The sequence below is a fragment of the Mesocricetus auratus genome, unplaced genomic scaffold (genome assembly GCF_017639785.1).
Source record: "Mesocricetus auratus isolate SY011 unplaced genomic scaffold, BCM_Maur_2.0 Super-Scaffold_100010, whole genome shotgun sequence".
NCBI lineage: Eukaryota > Metazoa > Chordata > Mammalia > Rodentia > Cricetidae > Mesocricetus > Mesocricetus auratus.
Window position 1 is genome coordinate 60,724,183 of NW_024429194.1, and position 24,584 is coordinate 60,748,766.

General features: G+C 37.3%; 1 protein-coding gene across 6 annotated transcripts in view; it reads right to left on the reverse strand.

The window, feature by feature from the left end:
• The window catches only part of Gulp1 (GULP PTB domain containing engulfment adaptor 1), a 245,834-nt gene that overhangs the window by 46,168 nt on the left and 175,082 nt on the right, over positions 1-24,584 (reverse strand). For all 6 annotated transcript variants that reach the window (XM_005084476.4, XM_040753685.1, XM_040753681.1 and 3 more), the window contains one exon: positions 6,173-6,244. In XM_005084476.4, coding sequence (XP_005084533.1) covers positions 6,173-6,244 — 72 coding nt within the window. The remainder of the gene's footprint in view (positions 1-6,172; positions 6,245-24,584) is intronic.

A 24,584-nucleotide genomic window follows, 5' to 3' on the forward strand; every position in this document is an offset into this window, starting at 1 on the left:
ATTAAAAAAAATAAATTCTTCCTTTTTGTTTCATGTATATCAAGGCTCCCATCAATTTTGTGATATGATGACTGGAAACATACTTGCTAAAGTCTTGTATCTAGAATTAGACTCACTCAGCTTTATATCTTAAATAATTTGATAACCACTTTCTTACTGCATTTTTCTTTTCTTTTCTTTTGCAAAAGTCAAGATCACTGCTCACAAGACTTTGCATGCTCCCATCTTAACTCTCCTTGATTTTCTTACATGTGGATTTTTTAACTATGTACCAAAATTCTAATTCAGGAGTGATGAAAGACAGTGCATGACATGATGCTCTCTTGTCCTTGAGTATATTCTTTTTCCCATTCATGATTTTAATGTAAATGCTTGAACAGTCTTGTTCGAAAATCCCTTTCCATTTTTGTTCTGAATTCCTTTCTTTATAGACCTACATAGATAGAATGATAGTTGTAACTTGAACATAATAATCCGATCCAATAGAATGTTCAAAGGATGTGAAACATAAGCATTTTATACAACACAGCATCAAAACAACACCTTTGTACTCATGAAATAATGAAAAAATGAAATGATATTTGAAATTATAAAGTCAGTTAAACATGAGTCACTGCTATTTAGAGCTTGTAATGAAGATTTAAAGAGCATTGAATTTTAATGCTGTCATTACACAATTTCCATACATCTCTCGAAGGATGTTTTGAAAAATGAAATATAAGTCCATTACTAATGGAATGTATGTTAGTAGGCAAATGTATTAATGTGTCCCTATTATTTGGCAATCCTATGCTACTTTGTGTGTGTTTCGTTTATTGAAAATAGATTTCTCACACATTACATCCTGATTATAGTTCTCTTCCCTCTACTCCTCCCAGTTCCTCCCCACCTCCACTCTGCTTCATATCCATTCCCTTTCTGTCTCTCATTAGAAAGAATAGGTTTCTAAGAGATAACAGCCAAATATAACAAAATAAAAGATAATATGAGCAAGCAAGAACTATCATATTGAAGTTGGACACAGTAAACCAGTAGGAGGAAAAGAATCACAAGAGCAGGCACAAGAATCAAAGACCTCTCACTATCAGGAGTCCCATACAAATTCTAAACTAACAGCTCGAGCATATATTCAGAGGATCTGATGCAGATCCATGAAGGCTTTGTGCTTGCTGCTCCAGTCTCTATGACCTCATATGTGTCTTGCTCAGTTGATTCTGAGGGCCTTACTCTACTGGTGTCCTCAATACCCACTGGCTCTTACAATCATTCCATCTCCTCTTCAGGAGGAATTCCTGAGATCTGAGGGGTGGAATGGACACCTCCAATTCAGATTCTCTCTTCACATAATGTCTGACTGTGGGTCTTAGCATCTGTTCTCATCTACTGCCGGAGGAAGACTCTCTGGTGATGGCTGGATAAGGCATTGATCTATGAGTATAGCAGATTATCATTAGGAATCATTTTATTGATTTTTTTAGACCAGTAGAGTTTTGTTTTATCCTAGGTATCTCTGAGCTACCTATTCTCTGTTTCTTAGTTACCCAAGAAGTCTCAGATATGGGTTCCTTCTTATTAAGTGAGTCTTAAGTCAAATCAGACATTGGATGGCTATTCCTATAAGTTCTGTGCCACCATTGACCTAGTATATTTTGCATGCAGGACATACTGTAGTTCAGAGGTTTTGTGGCTGCAATATGGTCCATGTTTCTCTTTTGGTAGCCTTCAAAGTACACACCAAAGAGACTAGAACACAGGGGTGAGGGCTCCATGTAGGCACTACTCTGACGTCTCCAAGTTCATTGAGGAGTATGGGCATTGTCCTTGGCAATGGGGTCCTGTTGTCAGTTTTCAGATAGCAATCCTCTGACTTAGCAACAGCCTTGGTTACTTAGGGATTTCCATGGCACTCCCTTGGCCAACAATTCAATTGAATGCAACCTACTGTGACCACTGGAAGTCTTTCTTGACTATAAGAGAGGGAAGTTAAGATTCCATATGCCCCATTATAGGGTCACCTTCATAGATTCCAGAAAAAAATCCTCTGTCACCATACTGTCACCCAAATGCTCTCCAATTCATCTCTTATTGCACTGTCTCCTTCCATTCAATCTCATTCCACCTGAACCCTCATTCCTGTCTCCACCTTACCCAAGTCTGACCATAAAATCTATTCTATTTCCTCCTGCCAAGGAAGTTCCTGCATCTTCCAGGCCCTTCCACTTTACCAAATCTCACTGGATCTATTGATTGCAGTTTGGTTATCATTTCTTTTTATGGCTAATATCCACTCACAAGTGAAGCTGTCTTTCTGTGACTCGGTTGCTCCACTAAGGATGATTTTTCTTCTAGTTCTATACTTTTGCATGTAAATTTCATTATGCCATTTTTACAAAACAGGTGACTAATACTTTGTTGTATAAATGTACCACATATATTCCTTATCCATTCTTCTGCTGAAGGACATCTGCAATGAACACTGCTGAACAAATGTCTTTGTGGCAGGATGGAGCATCCTTTGTGTATATGCCCAAGAGTGGTATAGCTGGATCTTGAAGTAGATTAACTCCCAACCTTCTAAGGAACCACCATATTGATATCCATAGTAGCTGTACAAGTTTGCATTCCCACCAGCAATGGAGGAGTACTTCCCTTGCTCCACATGCTCACCAGCATGAGCTTTCACTTCTGTTATTGATCTTAGCCATTATGACAGCTATAAGATGGACTCTCAAAGTAGCTTTGATTTGCATTTCCCTGATAACTAAGGATGTTGAACATTTCCTTAAATATTTCTTAGTCCTTTGAGAAGCCTCTATTAAGGATTTTGTTTAGATCTTGATCATATTTTTATACTAGATTATTTTGGCTTTTTGATATCTCAATTATATGTGGAGTTGGTAAAAATACTTTCCCATCCTGTAGGCTGCCATTTTGTCTGACTGACAGTGTCCCTTGTCTTACAGAAGATTTTCAGCTTCTTGAGTTCCCATTTATTAATTGCTGATCTTAATGCCCGTACTATCAGTGTACTGTTCAGAAAGTTGTCTTCTGTCCAAAGTATTCAATGCTATTTCCCACTTTCTCTTCTCTCAGGTTGAGTATACCTGGTTTTATGTTGAGGTCTTTGATCCACATGGACTAGGGTTTTGTGCAGGGTGATAAATATGGGTCTGTTTGTATTCTTCTACATGCAGACATCCAGAATGACCAGGGTCATTTGTTGAAGGTACTGTCCTTTATCAATATGTATTTCTGGCTCCTTTATCAAAATTCATGCCAGTTTTTAAATTATATTATTATTATTTTAATTAATCTTGTATCTAGCCACTTAGGTAAAGGTGTTTATTGGCTACAGGAGTTCCCTGGTAGAATTCTTAGGATCACTTACGTATACTATCACACCCTCAAATTATTCAGCACTCGTATGCCACTTTGTGATTCTTACACTTAAGTTGCTAAAATATTCCCAATAATCATACTGTTAAGCATAACTAAGTTCTAATCAATTGGTCAACTGAAGAAAAAAAAAACTGTGATGACACAACAGAATTATGTTACACAGAGCGAAATCCAATGATGAAGACCTAAGATGATAAGCAAACATATTTTGACAGTGACTCCCTATGCTGTATTACATTGAAGTAGTTTCATATATTTGAGTGGAGCCTCTTTAACTAGGAGATAATCCTTTCAAACTGAGGCCAAAAAAATTTTGTCACTACTCATGTCTCAGGGAGGCTGCTGAGCTAATATCTATGTCCCAGTGTGTATTCAGACTAAAATATACCAAGTTATGAGCACATATTAAGTCCTGATGTTTGAACTGATTGTGTTGTAACAGACCTTTTCTGAAAATGAAATTCATAACAACAGTGCCAAGTTTGTATAGTATCACACTTTTCGATACTTACTGCTTTTTTAAATATCAGGCTAAAGTATGATTAAGAAATAGAAAAATGGCATGCCGTTTTGACAAACAGAGTATGAAAGTATTTTCTTTCTCACACAAATTGTTTTAAAATTATTAAACAATGAAATCTCTATAGTCACAAAATACAGAATAAGCAAATCCCTAGAAGTATTTGTTAAAACACAAACAGACATCATGGATTACAGGAGTTTGAAAATTCTTTAAGATTTTCATCAGTCTGTGTTATGCTTATATTTCTAATTCTTACCTAATGTCAGGAGCCAATACATTTAAAATGCAAACTTAGAAAAGGGAGTAAATATAAATAACATCTTTACATGAGAGAAAAAGCCGAGCACAACACTGCAGTATATTTACTAAAAGTGTCGGGACACATGTATTTGGAGAAAATAAGCACAAAATCAAAATGGGACCTTGGACATTTGGCGGTTTCTATTTCTAGTGGAACCACAGCGCCACCCCATGGCCATATCTATATGATAGCAAAATTAAAAATAAGTGTAAATATTAATACATTTTATAATAGCTTTTGACCTCTGACACAGCAAAAAAGAAACGGTTACAAAAAAACTTAGGTAAAACCATTGTCTAACTCGGGTTCACTAGTACAAGATTCTCTCATATATAGGTATGTATATGTATATATATACACTTTCCCCACAAAAAACAAATTTTTCAATCAATATAATTTATTTATCAAATGCATATTAATTTTGAAAGATACACATTTAAGCAAAGCTACTGTCCATTAACTATATATTTTAACTATCCTGTTATTGTCCATTATGCCCAGTAAGAGTTCATTTCTAAGTGTGAAACTATATAGAAATACCATATAAAACCTCACAAAATGCATATAAACTAGCCATAGTTTAAGAAGTCATTTGAGTCCAAGTATCTCTTTGGCAAAGTCATAATACAATTGAATCATTTTAGTTTCATATATGAGATACTGAATGAAGAATTCCCAAAGTATAAAGAAATGTTGCCAACATCCTTGTTCTTTTAAGATATGTTCTGGTTGCATTAAAGTTGTGTTCAACCCTGGTTTACACCACTATTTAAACAATTAGATAGAGTCATAACTTAAGTGTTGCCACAAACTACAAGGTGTTTAAATAAAACCCTCTAATAGGGATTAAAAAAGGTTGTTCAGACAACGGCCACCCTGAATCATCACCTAACGAATAGTGGAAAGAAATGGTTAATGACAGCATTTTCCCCAAATATGAGTGATACTATATTGAGACTACACAGAATGTTTACTTACAGTACTTGTGTCAAATAGTCACAAGAGCAAATGCATGAAGGCATGGCCTACATCATTTCATTATTCCCAATACAAATCCTATTCAGATTTTCCCTCAATTTAAATTTTGCATATACTTCATCTGACCTTCTCAAAACACAGTTGTAACTTTTAATGTTCATGATTCAGCCTGTGGAAGGAGCATATGATCTAGAGCCAAGATCACAGAAAGGTTGTCCCACATCCATCAGATGGTGAGAGTGGCCACAGAGAAAAAAACTAACTTTGCAAACAAAGTAGTGGTCTGTAGATCCTCTTACAATGTGAAGATGCACGACCTCTTGAAGGAGTTTTCCCAACTGAGATCTCAGTGAGGCTGACTTTGAACAGCTGAGCTGTGTTTGTAGTGTGTAGTGTGTAGTGGGAACATTTTACCAGGAAACTTACTGAACATGAGTTCATGAGGTTGCATGAATTTTTCTCAAGAAATGTATTACTCATAAACACTTAGGCCTTTTAATAAATATTTTCTTTTGCTATCATAGTCACACAATCTCTCCTAAAACTGCTCATTGACATGGCCCATTGGGGTATCCTTAATGTATAACAACGCTACAAAGTTTTGCTTTGGAATCATCTTTTCAACTGTTAGATATGACACTTTAACTGTAAAAGATTTCTATGGTTCTACTTTTCAAGCTAAAGCATGGGTTGATATTGTCCAACAAATATAAAGGATGACCACAAATACAAACACTTATGGAGTTCAGCCTTAAAAGCTTTTAAGAAATTACACTTTTATAAAAATATAGTATGTGCAGCAAATGTGTTTAGAATTCAAAATGTCTCCTTGAACAGGTGATAGTTATTTAATGTTAGTTTAATGAGAGTGGAATTACACCTACCACAGTTGTCCATGTTTTGACTTCCATCCATCTGCTGATGACATGAGATTAATGCACTAGCCATTTTTTTCTGAGGGCTTTCCTTACCTTCAGTTTCCTCACAGCATCTCTCACGACTTCTGTTCCCTTTGGTTGCTCCACTTCAGTACTGCCAAGAAACTGAACATGAGCATTCATGAGACACATGCTTCACTAAGCCCCATCATCAAGCCACCTGCAGCCACTACACTGCATAATGAAAAGCTAGGCAGAAATTCAAACACAAATCCTCATTAAGGAGAGCAATCGCTAGTCAATTTGTGTATAACACATGAAAATACATCATTTGACCATTTACCGTTCCTAGTTTTCAAAAGATGTTTTTAAAAACACATTTTACCTACTTTACTTGAAGATCCTACTGGAAAGAACCCCCAAATGACTTCACTGTCTCTGAAGAAACTTATTCTCAACAGTTAAAAGTTAGTGAGTATGCTAAGTCAGTGTTACTGTCCTGTTATCATAATGGCTTCATGTTATTATCAATCACTTTCTCAAGGCTAAAATATTCTCACATTGATATGTATGATTGAAAGTTTAAATTCACAGGATATACATTCTTTAATTAGTTACTATATTAAATTGTAATAGAATGCTTAACATTTATAATTTCAAATAAGAAAGAAAATTTTAGTTTAAAAGTCTAATGTCAAGATGTAAATGACAGCTTGACCTAGCTTGACACCAATGGGCCTGTTACAGTCTGCTGTTTTACATCAGTGTTTTTAACCATGGTCCCATTAAAGATTCAGGTGTAGTTACCATCCACACCCACATGGTATATTTCATAGGTCTGAATCAGTCAGGATGTCTATACATGTTAGGCTCCAAAGGTGGTTTACAGGTGCCACTTGGTTTGAAAGCACCATGTCAGATCACATAAAGGACAAAGGGTTCAAAAACAGAAGGTTCAACAGCAAAAGAGCTTGGAATTAATTCATAGGGTAGACAAACTCCTGTCCTCAGCTTCTCTGAAGTTTTCAAAGCCACTGATAGACTCACCACTAAACTATCATCAGCAGAAAGAGTGAGGGGCAAGGAAGTTTTTGTGTGCAAACAAAACTGGAAGGGCATGTCCTGTCAATACCAGATAGTAACAATAACAGATAATAATTTTGGAGAGTAGTAGTCATACTTTGGCAGAAATGGGCTGAGTCATTAAGTACTAAATGCAAATATGCCCACACAGGAAAATTATGGAAGAATTCTGTGGTACTTTGCATGTAATTGAACTCCATAATCTCATAGGTAGTATTGGGAGGTGTGGCTTCATTAAAATGGGAACCTCCTTGCCAGAGGAAGTGTGTCACTGTGGGGATGGGCTTAGAGGTTTCCTATGCTCAGGATACTACACAGCATCAGTCAACTTCTTGTTCTCTGGAAGATGCAGGACTCTCAGCTACTCCTTTAGCACCATGTCTGCCTGCATGCCACCATGATAATAATGGGACCTTTGAAACTGAAAGTCACCCCAATGAACTGTTTTCTTTATAAGAGTTTCTGTGATCATGGTGTCTCTTCACAGCAATAGAAACCCTAATTAAGACTAATTCCAAGAATGTTCTAAACAATTCACACCCGTCTGTACTCCAGGAATGTTTTAAAGCTTCTTTCCATGAGCTTTGCTTAAACCAATGGAATTTAATCAAGCACATCTTTTTGTTTTCATTATTATTTATTTATTTTATATACCAACCAGTTTCCCCTCCCACCTATCCCCCATCTTCCTTCTACCTTCCCCCATCCACTCCTCCTCCATCTCCACTTAGATGGGGTAAGGCCTCTCATGGGAATCAAGAAAGCATGGCATATCAAGCTGAGGCAGGACTAAGCTGCTCCCCACTGCATCAAGGTTGAATAAGACATCCCACCATAGGGCATAGGTTCCAAAGAGGCAGCTCATGCACCAAGGACAGTCCTCGTCCCACTACTAGGAGTCCCACAAAAGACCAAGCTACACAATTATCACCCAGATGCAGAGGGCCCAGGTCAGTCCTATGCCAGCTTCCCAGCTGTCCATCCAGATTCTGTGAGCTCCCACAAACTTGTACAGCCATTTGGGAAATCAGTATGTCAGTTTCTCAGAAAATGGGGGATCAATCTACCTCAAAACCCAGCTATACCACTCTTGGGCATATACAGAAATGAGTTCAACCATACCCCCAAGGACATTTGCTCAACTATGTTCATAGCAGTATTATTCATAATAGCCAGAACCTCGAAACAACCTAGATGCCCCCAAATGGAAGAATGGATAAAGAAAATGTGATTTATTTATACAATGGAGTATTACTCAACAGGAAAAAAAACAAAAAAATGAATGACATCATGAAATTTGTAGGCAAATGGATGGAACTAGAAAAAAATCATACTGAGTAAGGTAACCCAGATCCAGAAAGACAAACATGATATATACTCACTCATAAATGGATATTAGATGTAAAGTAAAGGATAACCAGGCTACAATCCACAGCTCTAGAGAATTTGAGAAACTCAAACATGATGTAGGGAACTAGAATTTAGAGTGTGGAAATGCTAGAAAGACACATAATCCTTGCTTTAACTTTTCTGAAAAATAAGAGTATTAATATTAATGTTGTTCTTCATTCACTGTAAAATCACCTTAAAGATAAGCTGAAATAACAGATAAAAAAGAAATAGCAATGTGGTTATAAGTATGAGAAATGCCATTCTTGGTTATCTGTGGGCGAGCAGCTGGGTTTGAGGGATAGTTCTGGTGCCTGCACAGCTCTCCTGGGATCCAGTGGACCAGCTCACAGACCCATCCTCCAGCTTTCACAGACTTGGGGGTTTCTCAGCATCTCTCAGCTTTCTCTCTGGACAATGCCATCAACTTGCCATTTCTGAGATATACAAGCATTTCAGAGAATTTTCTCCACTACCCAAACCACCGTGCCCTTCAGACAAAGCACTCCATTCAGTACAAAGATAAAACAAGACAGACAGCAGCTCAGCTCCTTTGGCTGGAGATGAGTATAGTCCAGGGAGATTGGGATGTTCAGAGCGTTCTTTCTTTGAGCTTTAGCTGAGGTTGGGACTTCACCTGGTGTCATCATCTCCTTGACTGTGCTTTCTCTCTATTTACTGTGTTCCTCTGGGAAGACTCCCAGAATAACTCAAGCACACTGTGCTGGCTGATCTTCATTGTCAAGTTACTCAAAGTAGGTTTACCTTAGAGCGGGGAAGGCACACCTCTGTTTGCATCTGTGAGGTCTAAGGGCATGAACAGAGATGCGAAAACTCATTTGGATTCAAGCAGAAACTTCCAATGGGATAGACCGAGAACCAACGAATTTACAATAACAAAGGAAGAAAGCACCAGAGGACTACATTGGTTCTTGTCTGCAGCATGGTCGTTATTTCAAAGTGTGAGCACTGAGCTACTGCTTTAGTGCTATGCTAGACCTGCTTGCCTGCTGTCATGCTCCCTGCCTTGATGGTCATGGATTAACCCTCTGAAACTCTAAGCAAGCACCAAATAAACTCTTTCTTTTATAAATTGCCTTTGTTTCTTCGTAGTGATAGAAAAGCAACTAAGAGAAACCCTAAAGTCAATGTATTCCATCCATGATATAAATAAAATAATTAAATATCACTTAGAAAACAAGATATGAAAATACAATTTAGTCAGTTTGAAAAGCAATATGAATATTAGAAGGATAAAGTTGAAAAATTCATCAAGCTTGATCATCCAGGCTGAGTATATAGCTCAGTTTGTAGAGCGCTTATCTAGCATACACAAACGCTGGCTTTAACCTCCAGCACCACATAATACATATTATGCCTGCAATCCTAGCACTCAAGAGGTACTGAGGCAGGAAAATAAAAAAATGTAGTATACAGACATGGTGACACATTCCAGTATATAGACATGGTGACACATTCCTTTAATCACAGCACAGAGGCAGATGGAGTTCTGTGAGTTCAAGTAGAGCCTGCTTTACATAGCCATCCAGGGTTATACAGTGAGATCCTTCCTCATACACAAAAATGTCAAAATCATCTCCAGCTACATAGGAAGTTCAAGGTCATCATGTGAATACATGACACTTCTAAAAGTAAGATACAATATATTGAATGTTTTAGTATTTTTCAACTAATATTAAGGAAGTTGGGAATGAACTAGACAAAAATTAAGCAAAAAACAAAACAAAACAAAACCCCACACCCTTATAAAGTTTACATTTTAGTGGGAAAGACAAAAGATGACTAAATTACTGAGAAGTATGGACCCCAGCATGGAGAAAGAGTAGGAGAAGGTGTGGGCTGCAGACTGCAGCACATCTGTGTGCCCATTGCCTGTCTCTGCTGGGTTTTTGCACTGTTTAGACAGAATCCTCGGAGGAGAGCTCACTAGTAGGGTGAATTGTAAGCCAGTCAGAAAAGATATGATTCAGCAGAAATTTGATGGAAAGAAGGTCGATCAAAGGTAATAGAAAAATATAAAACCTAGATATTAAAAGGAGAACAGTTAAAGAATACATCTAGGGCATTTTAGACCAAAATTTGTTCATTGTACTGGTAGCATCAGTATTGTCAGTAAAACTGTTTTAAATATCAATTCCAATGATTTATAAATGGTGGAGATACCCAGCCTTGGGGTTCAGTATATCTTTCTCATAATCCTTGTGAATATAAGAAACACACCAGGAAGCCTAATATCAAACCCTATGGAGTTCAAGAAAGAAAGAACAGAAAAAAAATGACCACATTCCCAGAATCAAAATTACAAGTTCCAGAGTAACAGATTCAGTTTTGTAAGAACTACAATGTACATGTTACCAACATCATACACCAGAGATACAGGAAAAAAATCATAAAAATCCTACATAGAAATCACAGTCAACATAAAAAAAACAAGAGGAAAATCTGGAAGGAGGAAGCTGACCAGAGCAAGAGGATCTGGATAGAGCAGAATAGGAGGCGAATACGATACTGCATACATATGGAAGTGCCTTCAAGAAGTCCATTATTTTATACTAAAAAAAGCCTTTAAAGGTTGATGCAGACTTCAACAACTATGTGTACAAAGTTAGAGTTTGCTTTTGAACAAAGACTGCAGGAGTGTTGGGTTCCTTAGGGGTTTCTATGTTCCTCAGAAGACACCACTGTTACAAAGGACTTGGCTGACTACTTAGAAAAGATGACAAGAGGAATTAGAATATGAGGTCGCTAACACCACAAAGGAACCAGAGTTAGTGATATAGTTGCAGGATGCTATTGCTGCTGCTGGCAACATGAAAGTCCATTTATTGTAACTTACTGACCTAAGCTAAAAATGTTTGGTGCATTCTTAGTTTGTATTGAAAAGGATGACAACATGGTATATTTTCATCATGATTTACAAACTACACCTTCTCCCTTTTAATATTTCAAAATGCCTTTGATAAATACAGATATAACATCTACAGCTGTAGTTGTAATTTTATGTTCCTCACAGACAATGAAATACATGCATTTCTTGGTTCAATGTATGGAAAACAAAAAGTCTAGGGAGATACACACAAAAAAAGCATTCTCCAGTCTATACTGTATTGAAATCGAAAGTATAAAAATGCCCATTAAGCTTACTAGTATATAAGATATTTGTTTTATAGAACTATTAAAGATGATATTAAGATATGTTATATTGATTAATATGTACCAAATACTCATAATTATCAACGAATTAAAGTGCTGCAGGCCTCAGTGAACGCATTCCTTATCCTTTTGTTTACATTGACTCCTCATACCATTATATTTACAACAAGCACTTTTCAAAAGTATAGCAATGTTTGAGAACTCCACCCTCGCTTTCAAATATTACTTAAATGAACTTCTGGAAGCTTGGTTGGGCTTTGCTTCCTTACCAGCAGAGGGCAGTGTTGCACAGCACTACGCAGCCCTTTAAACTGCTTTGCAGGTATTTAACAATCATTTCAGAAACAACGAAGGCTTAAAACGAAAAGTACGTAAGCTGAAATTAAAAATAATTAAGTAACTAAGGGTTTATCAAGTCTGCCATGAAATATGTCACTATTTAGCACACTAAATAATTAATAGCAAAAATATGAAGTGTACATTTTGCTTATATCAAATTCAAAATATCCCACGTTATTATTAGTATTTGCTGTACAGTTGCTTTAAAATGTTAAGGGAAAAACATCCCTTAAAGTGTTTTTAAAAATCTTAAAGACTAAGATCAATAGATAAATAATATTGGTGGCATATTAACCAATGATACTCTGATTACAGAAAAATAGACAAATGGGAGTATCCTTGTAACCAACAACACAGACTATAAATATAATAGGATGAATTTACTAAGTCAAATCGACATTATCTTAAAATGAGTTTTAAAAAGTGCTGTTTTACCCTATTTCTTCATAATCAATAAGTAGATTAACTGTATACAAGAAAACCAGTTTAACTTATAGATTTTATTTGGCTGAATTACCATGCTATAGGGTCGAACAACACAGGAAAAGCCATTTTCAAAATGCATCATAATGGCTATTTGCTAAAGAAAAGTCAGATTAAATTGGATTTAAACCTATTAACTGATTACCAAGACCATAACCCTGAGAAAATTAATTAAAATAGACCCACCAAAAAGAGAAGTTTTAATTTAAACTATAACTGACTAACAAGTACCTTTTAAAACAGGCCCAAGATGTTTGATAGAGGATTAAAACTAAACTTAGCATTACAGGGTATATTAGGTTTTATATCGATTTGAAATTTCTCATTTTATTTCAAAATTTCTATGAAATCATATGTCCTTATTATAAGCAGATATGAGGTGTGTCCTTTCAGTAGACTTGTACTTTTAAAGGAAGATTAGGAAAAGTAAGCTCAAACAAACATGCTTCCTGCAAAGGAGAGCTACACAGACTGTCTGTCCAGTGGCTCCCACTGAGCTTGAAGTCCATTCACAGTGAAAAGCAGCAGGAAGCATTCCTCAGCCTCAGGCCCTGCACAGCCTGATGCCCTTCAGTGTGGGACTGGGACAGCTGGAGTGAACACAGGGCATCCACTTGTATAAATGTTAAAGAAGAGGGAGAGAATATAAAATGAACATTTACAGAAAATGAAAAGCGGGACTTCATAATCCCTTTTGCAAAGAAAATCACATGACTGTAACAATTCAGGGACTATGCAGGTTCTCCAATCCCATCTCATTATTTTAAAGAAGGAACATAGGCATGAAGGAGGTGAAGGGACTTTCTGAGGCCACAACGACTGTTAGAGGAATCCCAGCCCTCTAAACTCTCTCATGCACTACTTATTACTCTTCCCTTAAGCAAAATCGAAAGGAATGGAAAGTGACATGGTCCATTAGACCTGGCTAATAGTTGGAATTACAAGACTTTCTTTACCACATGCACTTGGCTAGCTAAGTCTTAGGCTATTTATTCTCTTATAAAATACATGCAACATTGTAGAAAGTCACACTGGGTTCTGGTTCTTCTTCAGGAAATAAACTGAATTCAAGAATTCTGTGTTGTGTGTAGTAAAATTCTCAATATCTGTTTTCTCACTCATAAATGGGAAAACTCAATGCTGTAAAAAGCTGCATGGAATTTTTGACATAGTATGGACAATCAATGAAATTAATTTAGACTAAGTGATTAAATAGAATAGTCACAAGAAGAAATAAGAACCAATCACTCACAATGAACTCTCAAAAAATAGAGAAAGCACTTTAAGCCACCAGATTTCGATTCAGACTGGGAGATGGCAAGGACCCTTACAACATATACACACATTTTCCCCCTCAAAATTGTATTTTAGTTTTAAATATTTAATTTTTAAAATCCTCATAATATATTTACAATATTCCTTGTAATTTAATCAAATACACATCAACATGAGACAAGGGAAAATGTTAGGATATCCACATATATTCATATGTCCTTCATAAAGTGTTCATCCTGGCTTTCAGTGGATCTGAGCACATGTCTTGTGAAACAAGGTCTTAGTTGCATAGTAGCTTTTCATAAATAAGATGATTTTCATTGTTGCTTATAACAACCCATTACTACTCTGAGAGATATTAATTCTAATTCTAGAGAATTTAACACACTTTTTCAAAAGTATGCTGGCATATAATTATCAGTGAAAGAAAATTCTTTTTACTTTTGACATGTCAATGTAATTTTCTTCAGTTATTGTATTAGCTGCAAAACAACACCGCACACACTGATAGTCATTACTCATCCATGCTGGTTCCTTTTATGTCAGTTTGATCCAAGCTATAGTCATTTGGGAAGAGGGAAGGAATCTCAACTGAAAAAAGGGAGCCACAGAATTCATCTGTGGAAAAGCCTGTGAAGCATGATCTTGGTTGATGCCATATTTGGGAGAGTCCAGCTCACTGTAGGAAGTGTCACTCTTGGACTCTGATCCTGGGTGCTATAAGAAACAGGCTGGGAAACACATTGGACCATTCTAGGGACAGTACTTCTCCATGGCTTCTGTTCCTGTTTCTGGCACCCAGGGACCTGCTCTGATTTCCTGCCTTGGCTTCTCTCAGTGATGGACTGATAAGCTGTAAGCTGAAATCAACCCTTCCCCTTAAGTTACTTTTGGCCATGTTTTTTATCAGAGAAATAGAAATCCTGATTAAGACACTACCTTAACCTCAATTTTCCTTAATCTTACTCTTTTGACAATACAGTATATGGTATAGTGCTCTGCTCTGCATTTATACATCTATCAAGCATCCTGGCCATACCTGATATTGCTCTATTACTATTTTCAGCCCCTATCCACCCTCCTGGGATCAATATGCTCCTTTCCCACCCTTTTTGAGTAAAAATCCCAGAAATATCCTTACTCCTACCTACTAGATGGCTTTCTTAGTACTTTTCAGCCAATATACCACACTGTTGTAATAACGGTTAGTGTGATCATTAGTTTTGTTTCCAGATGGGGGAAGCCCTTCTGTGTATATATTTGTCTGATTGGTTGATAAACAAAGTACTGTTGGCCAATAGGGAAACTAGATAGATAGGGCTAGGAGTTCAGGAGGATTCTGGGAAATGTAATCAAGAGTAGGGAGTTGCCATGTGATTCCAGGAGGAGAGGGTACAAGTCTGGTTTTCTCAGTAAGATAAGACATTATAAAAATGTATATTAGTAATTATGGGTTAGTAGTTAAGTTGGAGCTAGCCATTAAGAAACCATAGCAAACAGCCAATAGCTTCATAATTAATATAGTGTCTCATGTGTTATTTGGGGGCTGAGACAGCAGCGGGACCCAGGCAACTGGCAGGAATCTTGCAACTGTTTCCATACCCTAATACATTTCCTTAAAAATTGATTGTATGTTATCTGTACACGCAGTAGTATTCTAGATTTTGGAGACATAGCAGTGAATGAATCAGATGCAAATTCCCAATGGAGAAAAAAGCTCAAATAAATCTGTGTTTAAAAAGAAAAGTATACACGCTTTAAAATAACAATTAAAAATGCCAAATTGATTTTTCTGTCTTAGCAATTATTTCTTTTTGTTTTATTAATTAAATTTATTCATTTATTTTATATCCCAACCTCAGTTTCTCCTCCCTCCTACCCTACCAACCCCCTCCCCACCAATCTTCTCCTCTGCCTCCCTTCAGAAGCATACAACAAAAAGTTGTGAGCCAGGCGTTGGTGGCACACACCTTTAATCCCAGCACTTGGGAGGCAGAGGCAGGCAGATCTCTGTGAGTTCAAGGCCAGCCTGGTCTACAGAGCGAGTTCCAGGACAGCCTCCAAAACAATACAGAGAAACCCTGTCTCAAAAAAACACAAAAAGAAAAGTTGTGGTAGGATCAAGGTATTCCCTCTGTACTAAGAGTGGGCAAGGCAACCCAGCATGAGGAATAGGTTCCTGGAAGCAAGACAAAGCCCTAGGGACAAGCCCTGCTTACCCCACTAGGACTCTTACAAGTAGATCAAGCTAGACAACCATCATACTTATGTAAAAGGCATAGGTTGGTCACGTGCAGGCTCCCCAACTGTCAGATGAATTTGTGAGCTCCTATAATCTCAGGTTAGCTATTCCTGAGGGTTTCTTATGACCCCGTATCCCTGGCCTGGGTTCATACAATCCTGTCTTTCTCTCTTCAACAGGCTTCCCTGAGCTTGGCCAAGTGCTTAGCTGTGGATCTCTGCATCTGTTTCCATCAGTCACTAGATAAAGGCTCTCTGATGAAAATTGGAGTAGCTATCAATTTGATTATAGGAGAAGGCCATAACTGACTACCTAACCATTCTTGCTAGGAGTCTTAGCTGGGGTCATCCTTGCAGATTTGTGTGAATTTCCCTTGCACTAAGTTTCTACCTGACGCCAAAATGTCCCCCATCAAGATGTCTCTTGCATTACTCTTACACTCCATGCCCCCCCAACTCAGTCCCTCGTGTTCCCATCCCTACCAACCCCAGTCTACCCAGGAGGTCTCTTCTATTTCCCCCTCCTAGGGGAAGCCATGCATCCTCATCCCCCTTGTTTCCTAACTTCTCGGGAACTGTGGATTGTGGTCTGTTTATCCTTTGCTTTATACCCAGTATCCATGTATGAGTGAGTACATCCCATGTTTATCTTTCTGGGTCTGGGTACCTCAGGATGATTGTTTCTAGTTAATCCCCCTGTCTTCAAATTTCCTAATGTCATTGCTTTTAACAGCTTCATTGTGTAAATGCAGCACATTTTCTTTATCCATTCTTCAGTTGATAGTCATCTAGGTTGTTTCCAGGCTCTTGCTATTACAAACAATGCTGCTATCAACATAGTTGAGCAAGTACCCTTGTGGATTATTGAGCATCCCTTGTATATATGCCCAAGAGTGGTAAAGCCCAGTTTTGAGGTCAATTCCCAACTTTCTCAAAAATATATTGATTTCCAAAGTGACTATAAAATTTGCACTTCCACCAGCAGTGGAGGAATGTTCCCCTTGCTCTACATCCTCCCCAGCGTAAGCTGTCATGTGAGGTATATAACATTAGCCTATTTGGAACAAGGACTTGAATTGTGACTATGGATCACAACAGTTAACCCCTTTTACAAATGGGGTTGAGAGAACTGGTCTATTAGCTACCAAGGTAAGACACTAGCTGGACATCACAGTAAGATCTCAGTAAATCCTTCATGCCAGGACATGGCCTTTTTATGATGGACTCAGGTCTGCATTTTGAGTTAGATCTCAGAGTGGTACTGTGTAGATTTCATTCCTTTAAACAAGGGTCAGGATCATCTTTTCACAAAATCAACACAATTAATTGTCGAAACCCAAAAGCTTCAAGAGAGAAATAAATCTGCTAGGAAACTATCATTGGGACAGTAGGTAGCAGAAGGGAAAATTGAAGTTCTAAGGATATAAGAGAAGCCTAAATAAAATGGTCATTAAAAAGAAAGGCATCTGAGCTTTAAAATAAGGAAAATTGCCAAACTGAATGTAGAGGTGTATAGTATTGGCCTAGTTGGGACAAAAGGACCTGAATTGTGACTGCAACTCGCTTTTACAAATGGAGATGAGAGAACTAGGCTATTAGCTGCAGAAGTGAAACACCATGCTTCAGCATGGCTTCAGCTGATTACAAGGTAGGCTAGATAAAGGGAAGTGGACCCAACTGAACATGCAGAAGCACAATGACCTGCCTGCCAGGACACAAGTCAGATTCTTGTCCCAATTAGGCCAATACCATACACCTCTACATTCAGTTTGGCAATTTTCCTTATTTTAAAGCTCACAAATTTTTCTTTTTAAAGTCAATTTTATTTAGGTTTTTTTCCACTCAACACTTGACAGCACTCATCACTCATTAGCATCATTTAGTCTTTTCTGTAATATTTAATTGGTTTTGTTTGACTCTACTGTATGCTGACTTTTATTGACCTTTAAAAAATCAATTATTACATATGCCAGGGCAGCACCTAAGTGTATTTTTCAGCCACCTTTTGAGTCTTCTAATCCTGGTGTTAATGCAGACATTTATGTTTTTATTAAAATACATCTAAAAATTTAGGGACTTGATTAGTGACTTTAATTCCAAATTTAAAGAGAATTACATTTTTCCATACAGAATTGCATTGCAGCATAAAAAGGAGTTGCAATTCAAATTCCCTTTATGTTCTTGATTAATACATCACATATTCAAGCTGACTGCTTTCAGGCAGCAGAACTAGATTTCGAGATGAATCTTACTATGTGTACTTTCATTTATTTTTTTATTTAAATTAAAAACAAGCTTCTTTTACACATCAATCCCAGTTCCCTCTCCCTGCCCTTCCCCCACCCCTTCAGATCCCTACCCCATACCCTTTTGACTCCCCAGGGAGGGTAAAGCCTTCCATGGGGGATCTTCAAAGTCTGTCATATCCTTTGGAACAGGGCCTAGGCCCTCCCCTGTGTGTCTAGGCTGAGAGAGTAGGCTGTGTGTCTATGCTGTGTGGATTGGGCTCCCAAAATCCATTTGTGTAGTAGGGTTGCATACTAATTCACTACTAGAAGCCCCATAGATTAACCAGATTTCCAAACAGACATTGTCATTCACAGGGTCTGGAACAGTCTTATGCTGGTTTCCCAGCTATCAGTCTGGGTCCATGAGCAATGCCTTGTTGCCTTGTTCAGCTCAGCTGTTTCTGTGGGTTTCTCCAGTTTGTTCTTGACCCCTTTGCTCATAATTTCTCCCTCTCTGCAACTGAATTCCAAAATATAGTTCAAGTTTAGCTGTGGTTGTCTGCATCTGCTTCCATCAGCTACTAGATGGCATATAAGGTAGTCATCAATCCTTTATTGTTCAGGGTTGTTTGGCTTCCCTGGGTCTTTTGTTTTTCTATATAAAGTTGACAATTTTTCTTTCAAAGTCTGTGAAGAGTTGTGTTGGGATTTTGAGGGGATTGCATTGAATCTGTAGACTGCTTTTGGGCAAGATTGCCATTTTTACTAAGTTAATACTACCTATCCAAGAGCATGGGAGATTTCTCTATTTTCTGGTATCTTTTTCAATTTCTTTCTTTCTTTCCTTTTTTTTTTTTTTGGCTTTACGAGACAGGGTTTCTCTTTATTGTTTTGGAGGCTGTCGGTCCAGCCTGGTCTCGAACTCAAAGAGATCCGCCTGCCTCTGCCTCCCCAGTGCTGGGATTAAAGGTGTGTGCCACCACCGCCCAGCCCAATTTCTTTCTTTAAAGACTCAAAGTTCTTGTCATACAGGTCTTTGACTTGTTTTGTTAGCATTACCCCAAGGTATTTTATGTTGTTTGTGGCAATTTTAAAGGGTGATGTTTCTCTGATTTCTTTCTCAGCCCATATATCTTCTGTATGTAGTAGGACTGCTGATTTTTTTGAGTTAATCTTGTATCCTGCTACTTTGCTGAAGGTGTGTATCAGCTATAGGAGTTCCCTGGTAGTTTTTCGGGTCACATATGTAAACTATCATATCATCTGCAAATGTGCACTTCCATTTATTAATGAAACTGTGAACCAAGCACTTAGGAAACATGTGAATTAGAATTAATGAAGTATGATCTTCTATTTATCAATATGCCCAAAGTTTAGAGTATATATTTTGAACTTTTAAAAATATTTGTTTTAATTTTACTTATGTGCTGTGTAAGTGTATGTCATGTGAACTTGAGTGCCCAAGCAGCCCAGGAGAGGGAACTGGAACCTCTGGAGCTGGAGTTACAAGTGGGTGCTAAGACCTGAATTTGGCCCTCTGGAGGGGCTCCCAGCACTCCTGATCAGTGAACTATCTCTCCAGCCCCATATACGTAATTTAAAAATCTTTGCAGGCCATTGCATTCAGTTTCTTGCCCACCAGGTTTACTATGAAATTCATATCTAGCTTAGGCTTGAAAATAACTTCTTTTTTTTTTTTCAGTTAAAAGTGGCCAAAGCTGATCAGGGGAGATGACTCAGTAAGCAAATGTGATTATCTGCCTAAACCTGATGACCTGAGTTTGGGTCTCTGGAACCCATAAAATAAGCCTGACCTGGCAACATGAATTGTTTTGGCTTGATTGCATTATTTCCAAGATAGGATACAAGGCTGAGACAGGAGAATCATCTGGAAACTTGGAGGTCAGCTGGCCTGGGGTACACAACACTGCAGCAGCAAACAAGAGAGACCTCTCCTCAAAGAAGGCAGACAGTGAAAATGGACTCCTCAAAGCTTTCCTCTGTTTCCACACTGTTCTGTGGTAATAATGTGGCTGCACACGAGTGAAGACGGGGCAAAGATAGACTAGCATTAGAATTATGACATGTATCTGCACCTCATTTCACCACTTTTCTTGCATATCCTTCAAAACAATGTATGTGGGGACCCACAGAGGTGGTTCTGTCCCATCTTGACTTAAGGTCAGAGAGTTCAAACCTATTCTTGTTCCTCCAAGACCTAACAATAGAACGTTTAGCCAAAGGTGTGGCTACTGGATGTCTTGACCCTCAATACCTAATAACAGAGTGTTTGACTTAGGGTGTGGTTGTTTGATGTTTTGGGTATTAAGGAGGTAATTACATTTGTGTGTTTCTTGTACCATGGTAAGGAAATCTTTTGCCTTCCCCTTTTGATTAGGGTATAGAAGAACTACAAGTAATAAACTTGGGGCTTTTTGTTACAGAATTCACTGGAAGCCCTCCAGACTCTATCTTCTGTCTCTCGTCTATTTCTTTCCTCAATTCACACCCCTCTTTTCAGGAACATACAAACAAGTCAGTTGGACCTGGCAATATATGACCATAGAAGTTATAAATAAATGGTATTTTTCCTCTGCTCCAAAAATTGGTCAATCATAAATATTGAGGTTGAAACAACCTTGCAAATGCATGATACATTGTCAAGCAAAGCTCAAAGAAACTAAATTCAATGAAATGTAATAGAGCCTCTGAGATTTATTGCCATATTAACATGATTGTTTATCTCAAGGTAAATAGCATTTCATATAGCTTGGCAAAGATTTTGTGGAGTCATTGATGACATCCTCTTAGAGTTGGAGGAACCCTCATTACGGAGAGCTTTTCATTCAAGCTATGGCTATGAGAATCCTGCAAGAAGAAACACAACATGTTTTGGTTGTTGGAAAATGCCTAGAGTAAATACAAAAGGAGGCAGGGTAAATGACTGTTGTTGTTTTTTCCCCAAGTGACTGTTTTAACAGTTTTGCTGTCCTGTAAAATAGATTCAGAGAGATGTTAATGTTGTGATGGGTTCTATTCTACTTCAATTGAATATTCAGAGATTTATTAAGATGAGAAATTTACTACTTAACCACATAAGTTGTGTAAAATACCAATCTCTATGAGCACTAGAGTCAAAAGCATTGCTTTTGTTAACTGATGACCTCAGGCTGACTTATCACTGTACAACAAATTCTAACTTTATCTGCAGGGAAGGAAAGCACATCTATGACTCCATGGAGGTCAGGATTTGAATCATCATTTTATACATGCATCTATTTATTATCCCATGCCCCATAAGTGTGTGAAAATGGTCCATGTCTCAATTATTTTTGAGATGGACAACAAGTTTTCATCCTGGCTGTGCTTTGGTGACTCTGCTGTCCAGATGTATGACTCTTGGAGTGTCAGCAGCAATACATCTGAGCAAAACACCCAATTTGCTGCTCAGGACACTGAAGCAATACAACTTTATTTAATAAATTGCTGTTTTATAGATTTGTCTCATTCAAAAGGGATAATGAAAACTATTTTATAGATAAAAGTCTTATAGTTTCCTTAATTATATTGTTCTAGACTAAATAATTGAGGAAGATTGTGGGAAGCAATTGTTATTAAATGTTTTCTGGCTATTGTACTGCTAAATACAAAAGAGAAAGGTCATTTTTAAAGACCGGTGATTTTCATGCCCTTACTATAATATCAAGCATTTAATAGTTGGAAATCTGATGTTTCAAAGAAACAATATGTCAGCAATATGGTGGGCATGCAGGGTATTGTTTATGAAACTTTAGATATCAAAATCTTTACCAAACATAACACTAAATGATTAGGTGACAATTATATTCCATCTTATCATTTGTCCAGGAACTTCTTTTCAAAATTTAATAACCTAACGAATTTATGAGATTACTGTGATTATCTTTAGTTAAACGAAGTATATAAGTGAACTCTGGGCATGGTGACCCTCTTACTAAGATCAAGCATTTGGTTATATATGGTACGGAAGAGGTTTCTCTAAGATATTCAAAGGACACAATAGTTCAGCAAGTGTAATTTGTTTAAAACAAAAAACTTTGTTTTTTTGAACCACCTGGTTCATTTAAGTAAATGCACAGTTTTAAGAAACATGACACAAACCATTTCAATGTCCCTATTTTATATGTATATGTTTCAGTACATAGGTAAATGGATACACAGATTTACTAACTTATGGCAAAGCATTCGACCTCTTGATTATAATTTTTTTCACATGCTGTTTCACTAACCACTGGGGTAATATATTGTTTATGATCTAATAAAGTCACTGAAGATCAGAAAAGTAAACAGCCAGTCTGTAACTCTTACCTCTACTAAGCTGAAATGGAGATTCTGTCTTCCCAGTGACTGGAAACTAAATATCATATGAGACCCTTTGCTTCTTCCTTATATACCTCTCTAGTGCAGGGATTAAAGGTGTGAGCTCTTTTAGACTGATTCACTCTCATGTAGCCCAGGGTTGTCTTGGACTCAGACAGATCCATCTGCCTCTGTCAACTGAGTCCTGGGATTAAAGGTAAATACCATCACTGCCCAGCTTCTATAGCTAACTAGTATGGCTGACTTTGGTTCTGATCTCCAGTAGGTTTATTAGATCACCACAAATCACTACTCAGAAAAGCCAATGGACAAATGATATTTGTTCCACATATGAAACCTGGTATACTATGTCATGATGTCTGACATTATTTATTGACTGGTAGATCATTATTGAACAAGAATGTTTCAGCCTGCATTAGTAGGATATAAGCTGCTATAGTATATTGAATAAAATTTGTTTCCTACTACGGAATTATTAGGGGTGGAATGACTATAGACTATGAGTTAAAATGCTGAACATATGAGCAAGTGACTAGGGGAAGTAAATCGTTTCAATAATGAGAGAAAGGTGATATAGATTGTTGATAAAAGATCTGAAGCCTAAGAAATTTAGGAAGAAGAAAGGGGAAAAAGACCAGAGGCACCTGTCATCCTAGGTGCCGGGGGAGGTACAAGGATGAACACCCATCTCAGAGCAGCAATGGGGACTTAAATGCTTTGAAGCAAGAAGCAGCAAGGAGGTTCAGAGGTGAAGACAGGCAAAGTTCATGAAATCTTATCTTAAGTTCTTATGAGGCCAAGCATTTCCCTTCAAAGAAAAGATACAGCCCCCGATTAAAACAAACTAGCATAGGACAACAAAAATAATACTACTTCATAACAAAAAAACTTAAATTCATGGGTTCTTAAAGTCAAGGAATAAAAAAATGGAGAAAAATTGAAGTAAAGGAAGCAAACCAAAAACAGACATTTGTTTATAACACAAAGCCATACGAAGTGCTAGAAGCCATTCCTAAAGTAAGATATTCAGTAGCAGCAGGGAGGAAGAAATGACTAACCATGGGATTCAATCCTGAGTGAAATTAAAAGCTGTGTTATGCATGCAAAAGAACTTCTGCCATATATATGATTTCACAGGTAGAAGTGACAGCCCATTTAGTATCAAATAACCTATTAGATAATGATACTGTTTTCTGTTTATAATTGCTGTGATGATAAGCTTCTCCGTTACTACTGTTTGTTTCATCACATCAACTTTTCCATTTTCAAGTTCTTTGGAGATACAGTTATCAGTTTTAATCAAAGAGAAAAACATTAACCACCTTGGCCATTACATTTTATTGTTTATTTGCCTATATAAATAGTATTCTTCACAATTATTAGATAAATATAAGCAATTCAATCATGAGTTAAATTTTGGATGTGAAATGTATATTGGAGCATCACAGAGAGTTTACAATATATAGGGAAGGATGCGGATGCTAGATAGAACTGAAGGGGTAATTTAAAATGGTTCCCCTTAGTATACAGTTCTATATCCAGATGTATACAGAGTTTTGAAAAGCCCGAAGAAGTTCCTAGAACCATTTAGGACATTTAAAATGTACAAATCATAACATCCTTTGCCAGTTTTCTTTTTCAGAATATAAACACTTTTTAGAGTTTTCCTATCTCTGTATTATTAACACTGGAAGTTTGATGTCACTGCATTTTATTCTATTGTACATGGGAGTGACAGCTGAATTATTGCTGCTGCTTAGATCTTTGAAGTGTTATTGTTGGTGTGACTTTAGAGATGCTCTGCTGTACTGAATCAAAGGAAAGGAATTATTGGGAAAAATGCACTGCACCAGTTGAGTTCGACTTTTTAAAAAGAGCTGTCAAGCCTTTATTTTAATGCTTATACTTGGACATACATATAATTAGGTATAAAT